General features: G+C 30.6%; 1 protein-coding gene across 3 annotated transcripts in view; it reads right to left on the bottom strand.

Annotated features, from left to right (window-relative positions):
- The window catches only part of LOC123275425 (homeotic protein ultrabithorax), a 171,476-nt gene that overhangs the window by 19,467 nt on the left and 133,039 nt on the right, over positions 1-18,970 (bottom strand). For 2 of the 3 annotated variants that reach the window (XM_044743541.1, XM_044743543.1), the window contains one exon: positions 17,362-17,766. In XM_044743541.1, coding sequence (XP_044599476.1) covers positions 17,453-17,766 — 314 coding nt within the window. In that variant the 3' untranslated portion in view covers positions 17,362-17,452. Of the gene's footprint in view, positions 1-16,751; positions 17,044-17,361; positions 17,767-18,970 lie in introns of those variants that run through there. The other variant, XM_044743542.1, reaches the window with a different exon arrangement.

Below are 18,970 nucleotides of genomic sequence, written 5' to 3'. Positions count from 1 at the left end.
TAATATTATTTTTATTATTTAATTTTATTTTTTCTGTAATTTTTTTTTTGTTTTTTGGAGCGTTTTTTAATGTGAAGAGGTTTTTTTGATTGGTAGATTTGATAAGTCAAGGGGGAAGAAGATGATGGAGGAGTTAGATACACTAATCACACATAACACTTAACATTACTTCATACTCGCCTTAATAGTAATTATAATTAGTAATTATTAATTATTAAAAATCGTACATGTCGAACGCGAGACTCGAACACGGTACCCGACGCACGAGGGCCCTATACCATACCGCGACGCTACGCCGATGATGAGCGACCTCTTACTTCAAGATACTTATAAGCACAACCAATGTTCGGCTTGCCTAATTTAAAACAAATAAGATTCGAATTGAGCTAGCCTAAGTTTGGAAAGCCAAGTTCGCTCCAAACTAGCAAAACTCAGGTTATCGTTACTTGAAACCAGTTCGGCGTTCCCATGATATATCAGACTTAAGGAATCCATGAAACTTTCCTAGTTACGTTCAAATATGGCAAGCCAAACATTTCGTTCTGCCTACCTTGGTTTTTATGAGGTACAACCTAGGCAAGCCTAAGTTAGGCAAGCCAAACTTGCCCCGAATTGGTTCTTCGGCATATGCCTCACTGAAATTTCTAGTCGGGTACATGAGACACCATGTTTATATGTACAATACACAAATACTCTCATTACATGAAAATGTTCATCACAGGTAATTTTACGGTAACATTTTCATTTTTAATTTTAACGAAACTAATTTCTAATTTTTACTTTGAAATTTTTTTATGACTTTCTCATTTCGCTATAAACAAAACTTCAGCTACACCTAACCTTAATGCATAAAGTAACGCTGCTCACAGAATTTGACAATTCAAAGACAGAGATGAAAAGTATACGTAGCTTAATGACCGTCCGGGATAAGGTAGAAATCTGCATTTATCTCGCACATGGACACATGTGCACGCGTGCACATGTTGGAAGTGCCCGTGTGCGGTGCCACTAGTCTACCAGTCACCAATGAGCCAACCCGGCTTCCGTATTCTAGTTCTAGATGCTAGTTAGGCAAGCCAAACTTGCCCCTCACTAATTCTTCGGCATTCCTCACTACAATTTCTAGTCAGGATATACCTCGTAATTTTTACCTGTTTACAACTTCTATTTGCTGGCATCAATGCAGTAAGTTAATCATTTCAAATAGTCATACTTTTATTTTAAAATTAAGGAATAAGATATAAGTCTATTTATATTAATAGACTTATTCCTTTTCAGGAGGTGTCACTGCCGAGGATAGTGTGAAAATGTTCATGGAATGCCTAACAAATAGAAGTACAATCGGACCTCGTTATAAGACTACTCGCTATTTCGTTGATGAACCAGGCATCACGGTACACAGTAAAAAATTTTTCGTCAAATTTAACACAAAATTTTTTGTTGATGACTTCTTTTACACAATTTGTGTTGAATCAACACTATGTTATGTATGTTATGTGTGTTAAATTCTACACACTAACATGTTAAATTCTACACAAACATTTTTACACTTTACAATGACGAAAAATTTTTTACTGTGTAGCTTCAAAAAGAAACTAAAAGTTTTATAACGAGGTCTTATTGTACTAACTGACTCTAATATCATAATTTTTATAATGTTAATTGAAGTATTACATATTAAGGGTGATTGCATATATACTGATGGATCATTTCATACACTGATACACGGAAAGATTAAAACCCGACTGGTTCGTGTTCTGCACCAGACTCAGTCGTGTGCGGGTTACATTACACGGATTCTGGTGCATCACCCGACTGAGCCTGGTCCACATACGACTCACTCTGGTGCGCACACGACTCAGTCGGTTGATGCACCAGAATCCGTGCAAAGTGACCCGCACACGACTGAGTCTGGTGCAGAACACGAACCAGTCGGGTTTTAATCTTTCCGTGTAGAAAAATTGACTTGACTCAAGAGCCAAACTCTTGAACCAAGAATTCCATTTTGAAGAAAATGATTTTCTTGAGTCAAGAGAATAAATTCTTGACTCAAGAAAAATTTCTTGGACCAAGAATAATTTCTTAGCTCAAGAATTTATTCTCTTGACTCAAGAAAATCATTTTCTTCAAAATGGTATTCTTGGTTCAAGAGTTTGGTTCTTGAGTCAAGTCAATTTTTTTATCAGTGTAGAACAATGTATGTCAGCTTTAACTATAACCAATACTAAATATTGTCACTATTCTTTTCAACCTAAATATGCCAATTATTCTTAGATTTAGTGTATAATATCTTTTTGTAACCTTGTCACTGGCTATATAAGCTGTTAGATTATTGGATGAAGCAAATAAATAAATCAACTAAAAAATTATCAGTTTTTTAATTGTCAACTTATCAACATCAATTCATAGCTATTAATTTACAAATACTTCAGGTAATAGGGGGAATTCCTCTACATAAAAGCCATTTTTTAACATTTTAGTAATTTCAAAACATTTTATTGATAAGAAATTTCAGAAACAATAAAGACGTTCTACTAATAAAATATCACGACCATTAATCAATTAATTGTTTACTGTTAATGACATTTTTTCTTGTAATTTCTAGCAAAATTGTCTGTGTATAACCCATACCTTAAAAAATATTTTTCAGAAATTAAATTTCGTATTATCATAATATTTAAAAACTACTCTTTGAAATGTGACTCAATATATTAATGATCTTTTAATTATAAATAAAATAAAAATTTAATAAAAAAAAATTTATAAAATTACTACGCTTAATTTATTTATAAATCCAGGTGTTTTTTTAATTTTTGGTATGATGAAAAAATTAATTAAAAGTAATGTAAGTAACAAACAAAATAAAAAACGAATAATTTATAGAAGTAAATAATATCATCAATAATGACATATAAAGAGCGCATTCTAGCGGACAATCACTCAAGTTGTTAGCCTCCCTTCCTTTTGATCTTTACGACCACGCCGACTGACTCCCACTACTATACAACAGCGATAAACCAGCTTAACCACACGGCGTAGCTTTTACGATCTTCAGAAGTGGTATCATCTAATAATGACTCTCATAAATGTCACGATAAAATCAACACTTGCAATATTTTGTCGGTAGTTATACATAATGACAGACGGTATATGATAATAAACTACAATCCAAACAAATCATAAAGTTATAATAAGTCACGCCTGCAATAATCACTAAATATACAGAAATTTGTTTATTACTTATGACTATACCAACAAATTATCTCTTCATAAACATAAGTAGCCAATTACAATATAATAACCGATAAATAAAATACCCTATAAACTTTAAATCCTCATCGATAAAGATCTCGCCGCATCAAAATTATACTTAATAAATAATCAAAAAAAAAAAAAAAAATTTAACGCTCCATAAAATACATAAAGAGTCTAAAGCTTGTAATAAAATATTTAATTTAAATCCACAAGTAGTGAATAAAAAAAAATTTCTTACAGTTGTGGTGAAAGTTATAGTTTGTTTTTGTCTAAAAAATAATTTGTTGGGATAGGTCAGGGTCTGATTGCAGGAAGGAAGCAGTTAGGCCTGGTTGAAGTCGTTAAGCCAAGTTTACGAGGTGTTACCGGGAGCGCAACCTGTAAATCTCGAAGCGGGTGCGGGCGCGTGCCAGTGGCGGCCCTTGGCGAACCAGTATTAGTAGAAGAAGGGGTAATGGGTTACGTAAGCCAGCGGGGTAGCCGGGAAGAAGACTATACTTGCGGCACTCACATCTTTATGGATCGTAAATGTCTTCGTTTACAGCCAATAAAAATCCTCTTTCTTGGTTTTGATAGCCCAAACAACTACAGTATCACTCTATTTGTGTCTGCCAATTTTACTATGCTATAAACTTTTATTTCAATTCAACTTTTTATCATTTTACAGCATTAAGATTTATTTTAATTTAAAAAACAAAAAAAAACCCATAAAAATAATATTAAATAGTTTATCTTAATTATCTATTTTCTCCTGTTCATAACCGGTGATTTTATGGCCATAAAATAACATCCGAGCGACTTTTTAGTAAAGTGAGCATGCTATTAACCTGTCGATAAGAAAAGCTGAAATATATCTATATATCCAAGAAGGGACAGAGTACCCAGCTTCAATCCTGGCGGAGAGACTGCGAAACTTAATGGATATACGAGACGCAAATAAAACAGTACACTAATCGGGTGTCGGTAATGGAGAGTCCTGAGATCTCGTTTATTGTATAATGTAGCACTGCCACCTGTCGTTTAAATTGCCAATAAACAGAAAGTAGTTCCGCGGAGGGATACATTCATCAGGCGCAACGATTCCGGCGGCAACTTCAAACCTAATGAACACTATTTACTTAAAAAAAACGATTGACAAGAAAAATTGCTATAAAATTTAACATTTTAAGTGGAAATTGCTCCACTTCAGGACTTAAAATCAATTTTAAAAGCAATTCAAATCAAGTTAACTTTTGACATTGATGATGCTTCCAAGTTTGATCCCCGCCCCTGACCACGCCTACACATTCATCGGGGATGGGCAGCCATAACTAAGGAGAACGTAGTTAACACTTCGAGATGGCGCTACCGACACTCTTTTCAATGAAATAATCTGCAGATGTAGAATGTTTGATTTGACACGAGAGGAAAAAGAAGAAAAGAAGGAAAGAACAACTTGGGATTTTATATTCTGACGAGAGTATAATTGATACATTCGATTCGAGAGACAATGCATTTTTACGTTTACGTCCTTTTTCTTTTTTCATTTAACATAATAGTCTGATCGTGCTCTCGATTGTAAGATAGTTGTGTACCTTTTGCTATGAATAATTTAATTATTCTCGTTTGAATACAATGGGACTGCTATTTACTTTTTATAAAGAGGGGCGAGAATTGTTGGGAAGAGGGTACGTAGAGTATGTTCTAGCTCACGTACTATTTTATAGAGGCAGCGATTCTCTTTTTCGCTTACTTATGCTACATGGAAAAATATAAACATCTTAATTTTTTAATAATGTTTCCATGTTATCTTATGCAAGTACTTATATAAGTAAAATCTTCAGTCAAGTTGGAGTAATTTTTAGGATATTTTTTTGATTAGATTTTGCGATAGTTTTTTGGATCTCAATTATTAACATATGAACGTAAATAAATTAACTATGTAATTAACTATGTGAACGAGACAATGAATCTTAAATTTAGACTATTGATATTCATTTACACATTTTTGTTACAGGAGTTTATCATCTTAAATTATTATCTTTTTGTATTTTGCACGCAGAAAAAAAAATGTTCTTGAATCAACCTGTGTAAAAAAAAATCATCTCAAAAGTGTCTTAAAATTGTCGTTTATTTAAGATATTAAACGTGACACAAAGCAAAACTGTTTTAAAACTCTTTTAAGACGCCAAAGAAAAAAAAAAACTCCAAGAGCAGATTTTTGAAATTGTTATGAAAATGAATTCTCAGATGATTTTGCAAGTTTCTTTAAAAAAATCTTTAAAAAAATTTAGAGACTATTTTACGATTTCACAGCGACAAAACCTTGGAACATTAAAATAAAGCGTCTTAAAATTGTTGGATAATAATTTTACAACAATTTCAAATTCAATTTGAAAAGAACGTATTCAAAAATGTTGCGATTAAAAATTCGCAAAATCTTCTAAAAATAAATTTTTTTAACAAATTCGAGAACCAAATTAAAAAAATCTGCTCTTAAAATTTTTTTTTTTTGGCGTCTTAAAAAAGTCTTAAAACAGTCTTGCTTTGTGTCACGTTTAAGATCTTAAACAAACGGCAATTTTAAGACACTTTTAAGACGATTTTTTTTTTACACTGGAAGTATATAATTTTGAAGAGCTTAGTATTCTTGATTTGAGTAGAAAAATTCTTGATTTAAGAAAATTTTTCTTGATTCAGGAATTTTCCGTCTTGATTCAAGACAATTACCCTCTTTAAAAATATATTCTTGGTTCAAAAATTTTTCTCTTGAATTCAGTTAAATTTTTTTTCCGTGCACCACTGTGTTTAACTCTTTAATTTTTAATTTTTATATTCAAATTTATACTTATCTTGTATTTATCATAACTACATTCCAAATCTAAGAAAAATGATTTTTTCTAAATATCTAAAATTTTGAAATTTCATTATTCATATACGTGTACTTTATCATAATTTTTTTTTTATATTTTTGCCATTTGGCTATACTACCTTGGCATTGAAATTAAGTAATAAATAGATAAATAAAATAAATAAATAATTAATTTTTTGGAATTTTTAATGTTTGCTAATTATTTTACGTTAGATGTATCAATTTTGCCGACTATTTGTAGTTAAAATATCTAATTTTGATTTAACTAATGTGTAAAGTGAGCAATTTGGAAAATATACTTTGTATATTGTTAATTTATTTATTTTATGTTGATTTTCGTGTTAAAATGTTGACAGAAGAGTAAAAAAAATATAGAAACATGAAAGTTGTCTATATTTCCCTGTAAATAAATCAACAGAACGTACCGATGTGAGATGGACAATTTTACTCAATTTTGATGCGAGTATCATTAAAAAAATAGTGACTTTCAAATATAAATAGCAAAAAATAATTGATTTAAAAATGTTCTTTGTAAAAACAAGAGCATGCAAGAGGACAAGAGTGAAAAAAGTAATAAATTGTTGGTATAAAAACAAGTATTTTGTATTTCAAGCATATTATTTAAAAAAAATAAAAAGTAAATAATCTTCCAGACGTATTACTTAGCCAATGTTTCGCACGAGTTTCGCATTAATTTAATTTTTTCTCCGTTGGTCTTTTCATCGAGCTTGTAAATAAACGCAGCACATTTACTCAACGGGCAACGAGTTGCCTCGTAATAACAGAATGGTATGTGTATACGGGAGATTTTTCTGTTAAACCATGCAGTCAAGCGGGAATCTTGGAGTCTTCCGATTGGTGATCGCCGTTCACGAGTCTTAGCTTGCTGGAAAAGACTTGATGCCGCCGGCTCCAGACAAACGAGAATTACTGCTATTAAGTGCGAATGAACACTCTCATATACTCCAAACGATTTCTGTCCAGTGGCTATAAGACCGAGCTATGGCAATTGATCGAACGCGCTGCGTAAATCTCTACACACGCAAGGGTGTATCATAAAGAGGGCTGGACAAAATGGAGTGATTTTTAAAATTTAGAATTTCGGTCAATTTCAGTCTCATTTTTGTAATATACAGGTACTTTTAAAGGCATTTTAAGATACTGAACGTTTTGCTATAATTATTCATTGTTGCACAGAAGAAAGTTTTGTTTCAAACAAAAATATTATTTTTATATTAACTTTATGAAATATATTTTAACTAAGAAAAAAATAATTCTGATTTTAAAATTTAAGAAAATTATTATTTTCACTCCAAAAAATCGTGTATTGACTTGAAATATATTTTAGATACTCACTCCGAAATATTTATAGGTATATTATTAAGATAGCGCAAAAAAAAACTATTTTTTGGAATCTTCTATGAAAATATATAAATTTATCATATTTTAAAAGTTTTATCTAAAATTTTTAATAACCTCCAGAAATTAAAATGAAAATAGTAGACATAAAAAAAATGACTAAAAATAAAAAAAATTCAATTTCTAACAATTTAGGAAATTTTTTAGAGTTTTCAAAACGACTTTTGAAAGTTTTTTCATTGAACTGGTTTTAGAGAGAATTTTTAAAAAATTATATTCTGAAATAAGTATTTTTATAATAGACTGAAGAAACAAAAAAATTTTTCTTGACTCATTCATTGTTTACATCGTCTGCTTCGATTTAAACTGTTCGATAGCTTTAATAAAAAAGAATAATTGTTGGTTAATAATTAAAACTGAAAAGATTGAGAGACAATAATTCCTTAAAAGGATCCCGTATATATTACAAAGTTGAAAATATTTAAAGGACACTTTCTCACACAATATACAATAGTTCTTAGTAAAAAGTCTTAAAATGAGTCAATAACTGGTTTGATAGAGATACCGTTCTTTTAAAATTCAATGGATGTAAAAAAAAGGAAAAAAGCAATCTATCTGGTTGTCTATGAGGCATTTTAATGTTGTGTCAGTATTAAATATTGAAATATCTGATTCTCCCGTGATGTTTTTACATTACTCTGATCACGACGATTCAATCATCAGTCTGATACACGCTCAATTAAAATATGGCATGAGAATAGCAACTAGAAAAACACAACCATCGCGTTTCTGTGTCTCCTTAGACAATCACAATACATTTATCTAAGGTCTGTTTGTGAGTGCCGTACCTAACCCGGAAACTATAGCGTTACTCGTGTCGTGCAAGCTTCAGAATTTCCATAAACGCTTCGTTCGTTGTTCTATCTGCATAAAATCATACGAAGATTGGAACTAGCTAAATTTACATGGTGATCGCGATGGCATTGCCGTGCGTTTTGTAACACATCTCTATACTGAATTTCAAGCTGTGTGGTAAAATTTGTAAGCAATTGTTGTCATCATGGCCCGCACGTTCAAATCGGTACAAAACGACAACATAGTGAGGTGAACGAATGAAAAGAATGTGAATACACTCTGATAAAAAAAATAAATTGATCCAAGAGGAAGAATCTTAAGCCTAGAAAAGTCTAATAAAAAAACTTGACTTGATAATGTAAATTTAACTTTTAAAAAAATAAATTTTAGTTTTTTGAAAAATTAGATCATGTTGAATTAACATTAAGAATATTATTTTGCACTGATAGAAGGATTTCTGAGTATTTAAAAAGATTTCTTTGTATTTAAGAAAACATTTCTTAAACATCATTTCTTAATATTTAAAAAATATTTCTTAGTATTTAAGAAATATTTTTTAAATACTAAGATTACTAAGAAATATTATAAATACTAAGAAATATTTTTTAAATACTAAGAAATGTTTAAGAAATGATATCTTAAATACAAAGAAATCTTCTTAAATGCTAAGAAATCCTTCTATCAGTGTGGTTTACATAAATTTTACTTTGTTCAAAATTTTTTTCTTGATCTAAATTAATTTTTTCATCAGCATGCCTTCGAAAATTTTTTATGTTTCAGAATATGTTATGATATAAAATTACTATTAATTAATTTAAACTTTAGAAAAAATTAACAATTTTGCAAAATTTTTTTTCTTGACAGAATAAGTTTTATAGCTTTAATAGGTTATACAAAAAAAAATGTTACTCTATCACCTAATTCTTAATTTGCGTAACACCAATATTTAACTCTTATTAATATATTAATATATCTAATTTAGGCACTTGGTCCTGGCTAACAACAATTGAAATTAAAAAGTAAATGTAACTCTGCATGTGTAGCCTTAATTCATCTCTTTTACTTTTTTCCTTGTAATTAAACAACTTTGTCATATTATTATAATAATTATTTAAATATAGAAATTTAGTTTGTATAGAGTCATACTTCTACTTAAGTTTTTGCTCTGTTAAAATCTTCAAAATTGTGAAAATTAAATAACCCTGTTATTGGCCCTTTGGGCTATTGGATTTATATAATGGCAAATAAATAAAGAATTAATGACTCTTTGATTGAATAATTCAAAAGAACACTTATGTAACATTTTTTCTCTTAAATCAAAGTAATTTTTTCATCAACACGTTGATAATTATCAAAAAATGTAAAATCTGGCACATAAAACATGTTAAAAATTGAACATAAAACCTGATATTTACCATTCAGTAGGTGTACTTCAATTTCGTCGAATTAACACATAAATTTAGGCAAACTGTTTAAAACGTTACACAAATTTTTCAAATATGTATACAAGTTAAAGTACCAAGAGACTTATTTCAGGGTTTACAACCAGATCACAAATCAGACCCTAACTGGCTTGCTCGTTTTTTTTCCCCATTTTATTTTTCCTCATTCCTATCTCTCAAGGTTCTCACTCTTTTCTCATATGTTTTCCTTTCTTTCACTATTTTATTTTTTATATTCGACTTGAAGCTTTGTGAAAACCCGGCGTATGAAGAATAGTTATTTCTGAAAACATCTGGACACATCGTTGACTTCCCATGAGTGTCTATTCCTTTTTTTTATCTTCTTTCCAGAGAAACTCGTTAACTTACCATTACGAAAAGGAATTTAAAAATAATTTAAAGGAAAGATAAAATAAAAAACTTTGAAAGAGAAAGTGCAGAAAATCTAAACACGCTGACCTTTTTTTATGACGGATTTCGAAAGTGAACCCAAAGAGCAAGGATCAAGGGTCGTAAACCCGGCAAGCACAAGTAAGGGATAGGCCTCAGCGACCCTTAAAAAAATAGAATAGAAACAGGAATAGAATAAGAAATAGAAATTATCGTTAAGAATCACTCAGGGCGATACACGGAAATTGGTAGTAACCGATTTCTGTTGACCTGCCTGCTGTGTTTGCTTCGGAAACTTTCTTTCCACGAAATATCGTAAAACATTGTCTTTTTTTCACTTACAATACCTATGATGAGTATCATAAAAAAACCGGACGTTTAACTTTTTATTTTTTCAATGGCAAGAGAAACGAAAAAATTGAGAGATTGTAAGAAATAACTTAAAACGAAATAAGGGAATCACGGGTGTGAGTTTTTATACTTTGCGTGATGCGGATATGCTCTAAAGGGAGCTGGATGAAAGATGGCAATTAACGATCGTAAACTAGATAGAAGGATTGTGGTGGGCCCTGTGAGGCGTTGATTAATTTCACCCTAATATATTCTGCAAGAACAAACTTCAAAGCTTTCGTAGAAAATAGAATTCCTTATGTGTTTTTACAAGGGTATATATTATTTATATTTTTAGATGTCTAGCATGTAAGTGAGATTAACCGTGCACACTTGTACATTCATATCTATGTATAGAAAATAAAAAAAAAACACATATTTTAAGAGGGTGTATAAAATTTAAAATGATAAAATCCTCAACTTGTAAATTGTTTGGTTAAGGTAAAATGGAAGAGAATGAAAGAAAGGGAATATACACTGGCGAGAAGTATAATCATGAGACTGCAACATTTCAACTTTAAACATAACGCACCAGAGTGACTATCTCTTTTTAGGTACGTGTTAAGCGCGGGTGTGCTGAAGCACGCGAGTGGAATAACTTGGCAAATTATGAAAGTGCACGCTTATATGCGGTTTAGTCTCATTAGGTATCCTGCCGAAAGATATCTTTCGAGACAAAAGGTGTTTATACTGAAGATTGCTTCTTTTCTACAACTACATGTTCTTTTAATTTAACAAGCCACGATAAATTACAAAATAGGCACTTCGTAAACAGAACAAGTAATCGTATTAATTTTCATACTAACAAATTTGACCAGGAACATACTCGATTGTTTATTATGATGGTCAGGGAAATACATCAATTTTCGATAATTGTAATTATTTTGTAGATTGTCTGATGAAGTTGAAAAATATCAATGAAATGTTACAATTTTTATAATTTAAAATTATTATTTTTTAACTTTTCCAGTATCGAATAATTATAAATATTATTTCATTGTTGATATAGGGAATTTCTCCTAATTTCAGGAGAAATGTTAAAATTACTTAACTTAAAAATTTTTATTAAGAGTAGGGGAGGGTGGGGTATAATGGTCCCCCTTCAAAATTTGGTAAAAAAAATTTTTTTTTTTTTCTACCAAATTATTATAAATTTAATATATTTATATGTCGGAGATGAGAATAGCTGGGTTCTTCCCAAGGGATGGGAAAATCCTAAGCACTTTTAGTTTATAGCTAGAAAATAAAACTTAGAATTTTAATTTTTACGACTTAATCCGCTAAGGAAATTTTAGTTAAACTTTCCTTAAGTCTTTTATGACGGTAGGCTCGGGTTCGAAGATCACATCTGCGGGTCTAACGTAGCCACGGTCAAGGGACAACAATACCCAAGTGTACATCTTCGGAATGTACAATTGCAAAACGTAGCTTGTACATTTTTTTCAGAATAATTACCTGAAGGAGCTACGGATTGAAAAATAAGTTTTGAGAAGAGTCAGTTCTCTCTGAACAGTGAGCGATAACTGATTGCTGTCCTTCTGACCGTGGATTCGTTCTCTTATCCAAGTCTGTCGTCATTTTATTATTTCTAACGTTTAACATTAACGATATCTTATTTGTTAATATTGTTCATATTGCTAGTTCAGTGTATTAAATAAATTATAATTGTTAATAATTAAATAATAATATTAAATTATACTTTTAGTGTAGTGACTAGATAACATTGTGTGTGTATGTGTGTGTGTGTGCTACGCTTAAGTAAAACATTGTTACAAGAAACTATAATTGTGTATTAATAAAGTTGTACGATATTTGTGTCATCTAGATATTGTGATTAAATAATAAAATGTCTCAAGATAATAATAATAGTATGCGCCCTTCTCAACCCAACGCTAATCCGACATCAGAAGTGGGATCGACGCCGAGTATATCAATGCAAGAGCATATGGCTATTTTACGTGAGCTGATTCAATCAATTGCCCAAAAACCTGACACAAATTCCAGGAAGTTTACACTACCACGTTTTAACCCAGAAACCTCTGGCTCTGATCCGGCTGCATGGAGTTCAGCTGTTAGCATTATGATGGAAGAAAATCCATTGCAAGGCAGTGCACTATTTTCCGCGCTTAGTAGCGCCTTAGAGGGTTCCGCTGCACAGTGGTTGACTCAAATTATGGTTGGAGGAACTATTACTTGGTCTCGATTCAAGGAACTTTTTATTTCCCGTTTTGGTGGAAGAGAAACCGCAGCTTCTGCCCTTATGAAGATTTTTAACGAACAACCGTTAAAAGACGAGACAACTGGAGCTTTTGGGATTCGTTTACGCTCTCTTCTCAAGGCGAGGTGGGAAAATTTGAGTATGGCGGAGATTATCAACGGCGCTGTTCTCTATCGATTAACATCGCAAGATCACCGGGTCGAACGCACAGCGCTTACGAGTGAGGTAAAAACGGAAGACCAATTTCTTAATGAAATGAGGGCTTACTCGTACGCAAAGAAGCGACCGTTGCAATCGTCCGAGAACTCGTCAAGTTCAGACCCGAAACGCTTCAAGCCAACGGAGACACGGATTAAATGTCTTTTCTGCGGTATTTCTGGTCACAAAATATCTGAATGTCGCAAGAAGTCATTTCTGGACAAGAGGAAAAATTCTCATAGTCCAGAAGGAAGTCGACCATCCACCGCCGAAAACGTAACCCGCTTTAAGTGCCAAAAATAGGGTCATACTGCACGAACCTCTCCGTCAAGGAAGAACCCAGCTATTCTCATCTCCGACATATATATTTTTGAGCTAATATATTATACCTGGGGTATAACGGCCCCCCTTCAAAATTTGGTCAAAAAATATTTTTTTTTTTTTTCACCAAATTATCATAAATTTTCAAAAACGTAACAATATTAATATTTTCAAATAAAGTCTCAAATGTAAATTATTTGCAATTATTAAATTATTTATTATTTATATTATTAAATCCTAATAAAATTATTAATTGTTTGATTAGTTATGATAAATTTTCATAAAACGTAACAAAATTAAAATGCTTAAACAAAACATTAAATGTAAACTATTTACAATTAATAAATTATCTATTTTATATTATTAAATCCTAAGAAAATTATTAATTGTTAGATTATTTATAATAAATTTTAATAAAACGTAACAAAATTAAAATCTTTTAACAAAACATCAAATGTAAATTATTTACAATTAATTAATTATTTTTCACAATAGTGACAAATATATTCTTCAGAATAATCTTCATTGATTCCCGCACAGAAATCATGGGACCATTCCTTGCAACTTTTGCACTGAATCCATGATTCAGTGGATTTTTAATTAAGTCCATTGCAGTAAAGGCAATGACAATCATTTTTTCCATTTTTTGAGCCTTTATTTAAAAAAATTTTTTTTTTTTTATTTGACTATTTTTTGTTTTTGAGTTACTTTCTTCTTAGCTTCACTTCTATTTTTTCTTTCATCAAGTTCTTTTACATTTTAGCGGCAATTTCAAATTTAAATTTAGCAGGAGTATGATGATTTTCATGGCAATTGAATAACCATTACAATTATAATTATTTTTTAGAAAATAAAAGAGGTTAGGGACGGAAAGAAACGAGGTGCATTAGGTATAGCAGTTATTTTTCGAATGATAGTGAAATCTAGAGAGTGATAAAAATAAGGGAATACTTTTATATTTTTCAAAGTATTTTTAACCCTTACCGGCCACACCTCACCCAGGCCACATAACGGCCACATGGGGTAACTCATTACTCCACGCTGAACACCCCGGTTGGACAAGATGTGTACATGTTTTGAGACTTTTAACTAATTGTGTCATGTTCGTTGACAAATTCTTCAATATTTCTAATAGTTTAATACTTGGCTAATTTATAGATCCCATAAGTCAAAATTTTGGAAAAATGGTTTTTTTTTGCAAAAAATTTCACTTCTCAGATTCACGGCATATGCCGTTTATTGTATTTATTTGAAAGTTTCAAGATCTCTAATTCCACTCTTTTTAAGCCTGGGGTAACTAGCCACCCCGCGTGGCCGGTAATGATTAATGGTGGAAAAACAAAATTTTTTTTTTATCATTTTTTGGTGGGGGCCGTTATGCCCCAGAAAAAAAATTTTTTTTCAAGAATTTTTCCAAAATTTTGGTAAATTCGTTCATCGTAGAGCAAAGGTAAACTAATAAGATGTTAAAAAACCACAAAAAGTAATAATCGGCTTAGGGGGGCCGCTCTGCCCCACCCTCCCCTATTATTATCATTGTTTACTGATGTTTTTATTTTAAAGCAGAATAATGTGTTGAAAATATAAATTTATGTGACCCGATATTTCTATAATATCATTAAATTATTAAATTGAGCTGAAGTTTCGAACATGAGCTTCTCTCTTCAATAAAGTAATAAAATTACATATATGTATGCCTTTACTTCCTTTAATTTATATAATGTCTTTATTATTATTGTAAAATTATCTCAGTTATCAAAAAAATTGTTTTTAATTGAATTACTCATTTTAATTGCTAATTACTGATATAATAAATTTATTCCTGAAGTATAAGAAATGTTTCGCTCGTGATATTGACAGATCTTTTTGCACGCAACTTGCGAATAATTTTGATTTACTAGACATTTTGAATTAACTTAATGAAGGTAATTATTCAAATATTTGATTGACCTTAAAAGGAATTTTAATTTTAAAAGGAATTAAAATTTTTCTTAAAAAAGTTTTTCTTAAAATTTAAAGAAATTTAATTTGCATACTTAAAATATAACTTCAAATGTTTTCGATTATAATTCGTACTTATGCAATAAAAATAATTACAATTATAGTATCACGGAAATTTCTGAAGAAGTATGAAATGTATGAAGTATGAAAAAGTTTTTTCAGTCACGTGTTTTTTGAAAAGAAATATCTGTTAACAAATAAAAAGTCAGATAAAGCTTGTGATTATTAGTTCAATTTTGGGGAATGAAACAAGGATATTTAAAAATAAAAAAAGTGTCTTATTTATGATCTAATTCGTGAATATTTATTTTTTCAAATTAAAACATAGAATATTTTTTAATTGAACGAATTTCAATTGGCTCACAAAAAATTTTTCTACATTAGAGTTTAGTATATAATGTGACATTCATTATTTCTTCTCTAAATAACGTTCGAATATAATTTATCTAATTATTTTATTTCTCGCATATTCCAAATTTACACAAATTCAATTTCTATTAGAACTAAGTACATCTTTAAAAGATAAAATAAATTAAATAACAAAATTAAATATAAGTCAAAAGAGATATTGTGCAATTACTCTTTTTTTTCTCTCAGATTTTATGACATTATATGTCTCTTATAGATGAAATTAATATCTACTTATTGTCAAAATACATACACGGAAAAAAGTAAACTGTAATATTCACTCGGATTCCGGTTAATTTTTATAGTTTCAAACAGTAAAGCGGACATCGGGGTGGCAAAAATATAAATATTACAGAACTTAATGTAGAAAGTATAAAAGCCACAATTTATAATTTAATATCCAAAATAAGTGATTAGTAGCTATCACTAAGTAAATAACGACTCTTTTATCTTAAAAAATTACAGTTTCAAACAGTAAAAATTGCTATTTCAATATATAGTCGATATTATGAGGAGAAGGGGAACTCAGATGAAAGAGAAGGGGGTCTCACTCTGGAAGAATTTAACATTTGAAACAGTAAAAATTATACTTTTAAAATATAAATTTTACCAGTCAAAAAAATTCAATAATTACAGTTTGATTTTTAGCGTTGCGTTTAAAATTTACCATTTTACTTTGTAAATATTGACGTTGCTTGTATTAGAAATTTACTAACTTTATTTTATACTTTTTACATATCATAAGATCATTTTTTAGGTACGAAATGATAAATATCAAAGTATGAATTCTTAATTATTATACTTTAACATTTTAGACATTTACATAGCGAATATTACTGTTTGAATAGTAAAATCACGATTTTACTGTTTGAAATGGTAATTTTTACCAGTTGATCGTTACTTATTATAAATAAATCGACAGTTATTTAGTACAGTTTACTTTTTTCTGTGTACAGAACTCAAAATACTAATTTGAAAAGATCGAAACACTTTTTACAAATCATTTGTTATCATAACATTTACATTTTAATTACAAAAAACCATAATCTACAAATATTCTAATTAAAACAGCAGATAATAAAAGAACTTTCGGTTCTCCACTAAAAAAATTTTTAGAGTAATATCATTCTTTTTGCTATCAAAACAGTATTTTAACTGGACTAACGCCTTATGCATTAATCTTCACACTTCTGTACTATAATTATTCGTATAAGACAGTATCAATTAATTTAAAGACAAATAATATAAAAAATATTTTGATACATTTAACATGGAGCGTACATGTAGGGGGTGGGGCAACGCTTGTTCATCAGTAGGACCCCGTTTGTCTTCACCCCCTTGCTCCTATACGGTCACTATTTAGAAGGGAAGACTAAATTTAGATTTTGATTTAAATATAACACAGACACAATACAATTTTTTTTTTTGGATAATATCAAACTAGATAACACAAAAATTTTAATTTATAAATAATATCAAATGTAAAATTGAGAAAAAAATTTTCTCATGCTGATTTTTTTTTTCAATATCACACACATTTTTTCACACTTATATCGAAGATGTATTTATTAAAGTTTTGTTTTCGTCAAGTACCCAAAACAAAATTTTTGTTTTTTTTCACTTCAATATATAATTTTGTCAGTGTATTTGGTAAAGATAGTAAAAAAACTGACCTTAATATAGCTGTGTACATTGCGATGCTAACAGGGAATGGTGCGGATTGGCATTGTGATGGTCAGGGGGGCTCCGGTGCAAGGCGTACCCCTAGTTGCCCCCGTCAGGGCCTCCACCACCCCCTTGCTGATGCGCTGCCGCCGCAGCTGCTGCTGCCGCTTTTTGCGCCTGTGCCTGTTTTTCCTGTTCGTTTAATTCTTTGATCGCTTGAATTTCCTTTTTTAATTTCATCCGCCGATTTTGGAACCATATTTTTATTTGTCTTTCTGTTAAACATAGCGCGTGCGCCATCTCAATCCGTCTCCGCCTTGTGAGGTAGTGGTTCGTGTGAAATTCCTTTTCTAACTCCAATGTTTGGTAACGCGTGTAGGTTTGCCGACCGCGCCTGCGTAGCCCATTCGCACCTGAAACACCAAACAGAAAAAACGAGTTAGACCAGAATCCATACCAATGTGCTTTGTATCTTTCATCTTACATCTTACATCTTATGCTAATATATATGCCCAGTCTGTTATTCTTTGTCTAGATGAGCTTTCTGTTTCTCTTTCTTATTCTTCATCAGAAATCTGTCTACATATGTTGACTCTGATCGCATTTCTTACTACTTTTATTGTAAACAATAATGTCTAGAACCGCGACAAGTGTACATACAGAGAAAAGAAGGATATTTGAACCAAGAAGATATATTTTCAGTTCGAACTATATAAGTCCTTCAGGACACATGATTTTTAGTATTTCATTTTCACAACAGAGATATTCTATAAGTTGAACCAAGAAGTTTTTGATCATAGATAATTTGAAATAAATAATGTACAAATTGTCTTAATTCTAAGGCTCATTTCATCCATGAAAAAATTTCTTGAATGAAAAAAAAATATCTTACATTGAAGTAAAATATAACTTGCAGCCGACGATCCAAAAATTTTACAGCTCATTTCATCGAGGGAAATGTTACGTAATACTTCTATAATATTACTGATAACGATAATATAACCGTTCATATTAATTGATCGTTAAATTCCAGAAATCTTACTACCTCAGTAGTGTAAAATACTTGTCATTTCAAGAACCGGTAGCGCAATTATTTCTCAGGGACTTGCTGATGGCGAAAACAAATGACTAATTAAAATCACTAATTAGTTGAGAATTTGTGTTGAAAGAATTTGTTGAAATATTTTAATAAATTTTATCGAATAACTAAATAATGATAATGATAATTATAATAAAGATACTAGCCGATATAGAGGAAGATAATACTGTATCAAAAGAAGAAGTGGAGGAAAATAGAGTGAACATGAAGTGAAGACACATACAGTGGCTTTGAAAAGTATACACTACGTTGAACAGCCACTTGGGTGCTGTAGTAGAATAAGCTCCGTCGGGGGCGCGAGCTCACCTTATCGGCCGTTACTGCCTCGTAAAACGTCCGTTTTGCCTCTGGCGCTACTCTTTGTGATCCACTCTGAAAAATGTTGTTTCCAACTCATATCACACAACCTTCTTTTCTGTCCTTTACTTTATTTATATAGTATGTATTTTTACTATTCACATGATATGTATATAGCACATATATTTCGAGTCAACAGAATAAAAGGAAGAATAAAAAAA

Source organism: Cotesia glomerata, linkage group LG1, assembly GCF_020080835.1.
Source record: "Cotesia glomerata isolate CgM1 linkage group LG1, MPM_Cglom_v2.3, whole genome shotgun sequence".
Taxonomy (NCBI): domain Eukaryota; kingdom Metazoa; phylum Arthropoda; class Insecta; order Hymenoptera; family Braconidae; genus Cotesia; species Cotesia glomerata.
The sequence above is the reverse complement of the archived record's forward strand: the minus strand, read 5'-3'. Positions and strand labels throughout refer to the sequence as shown.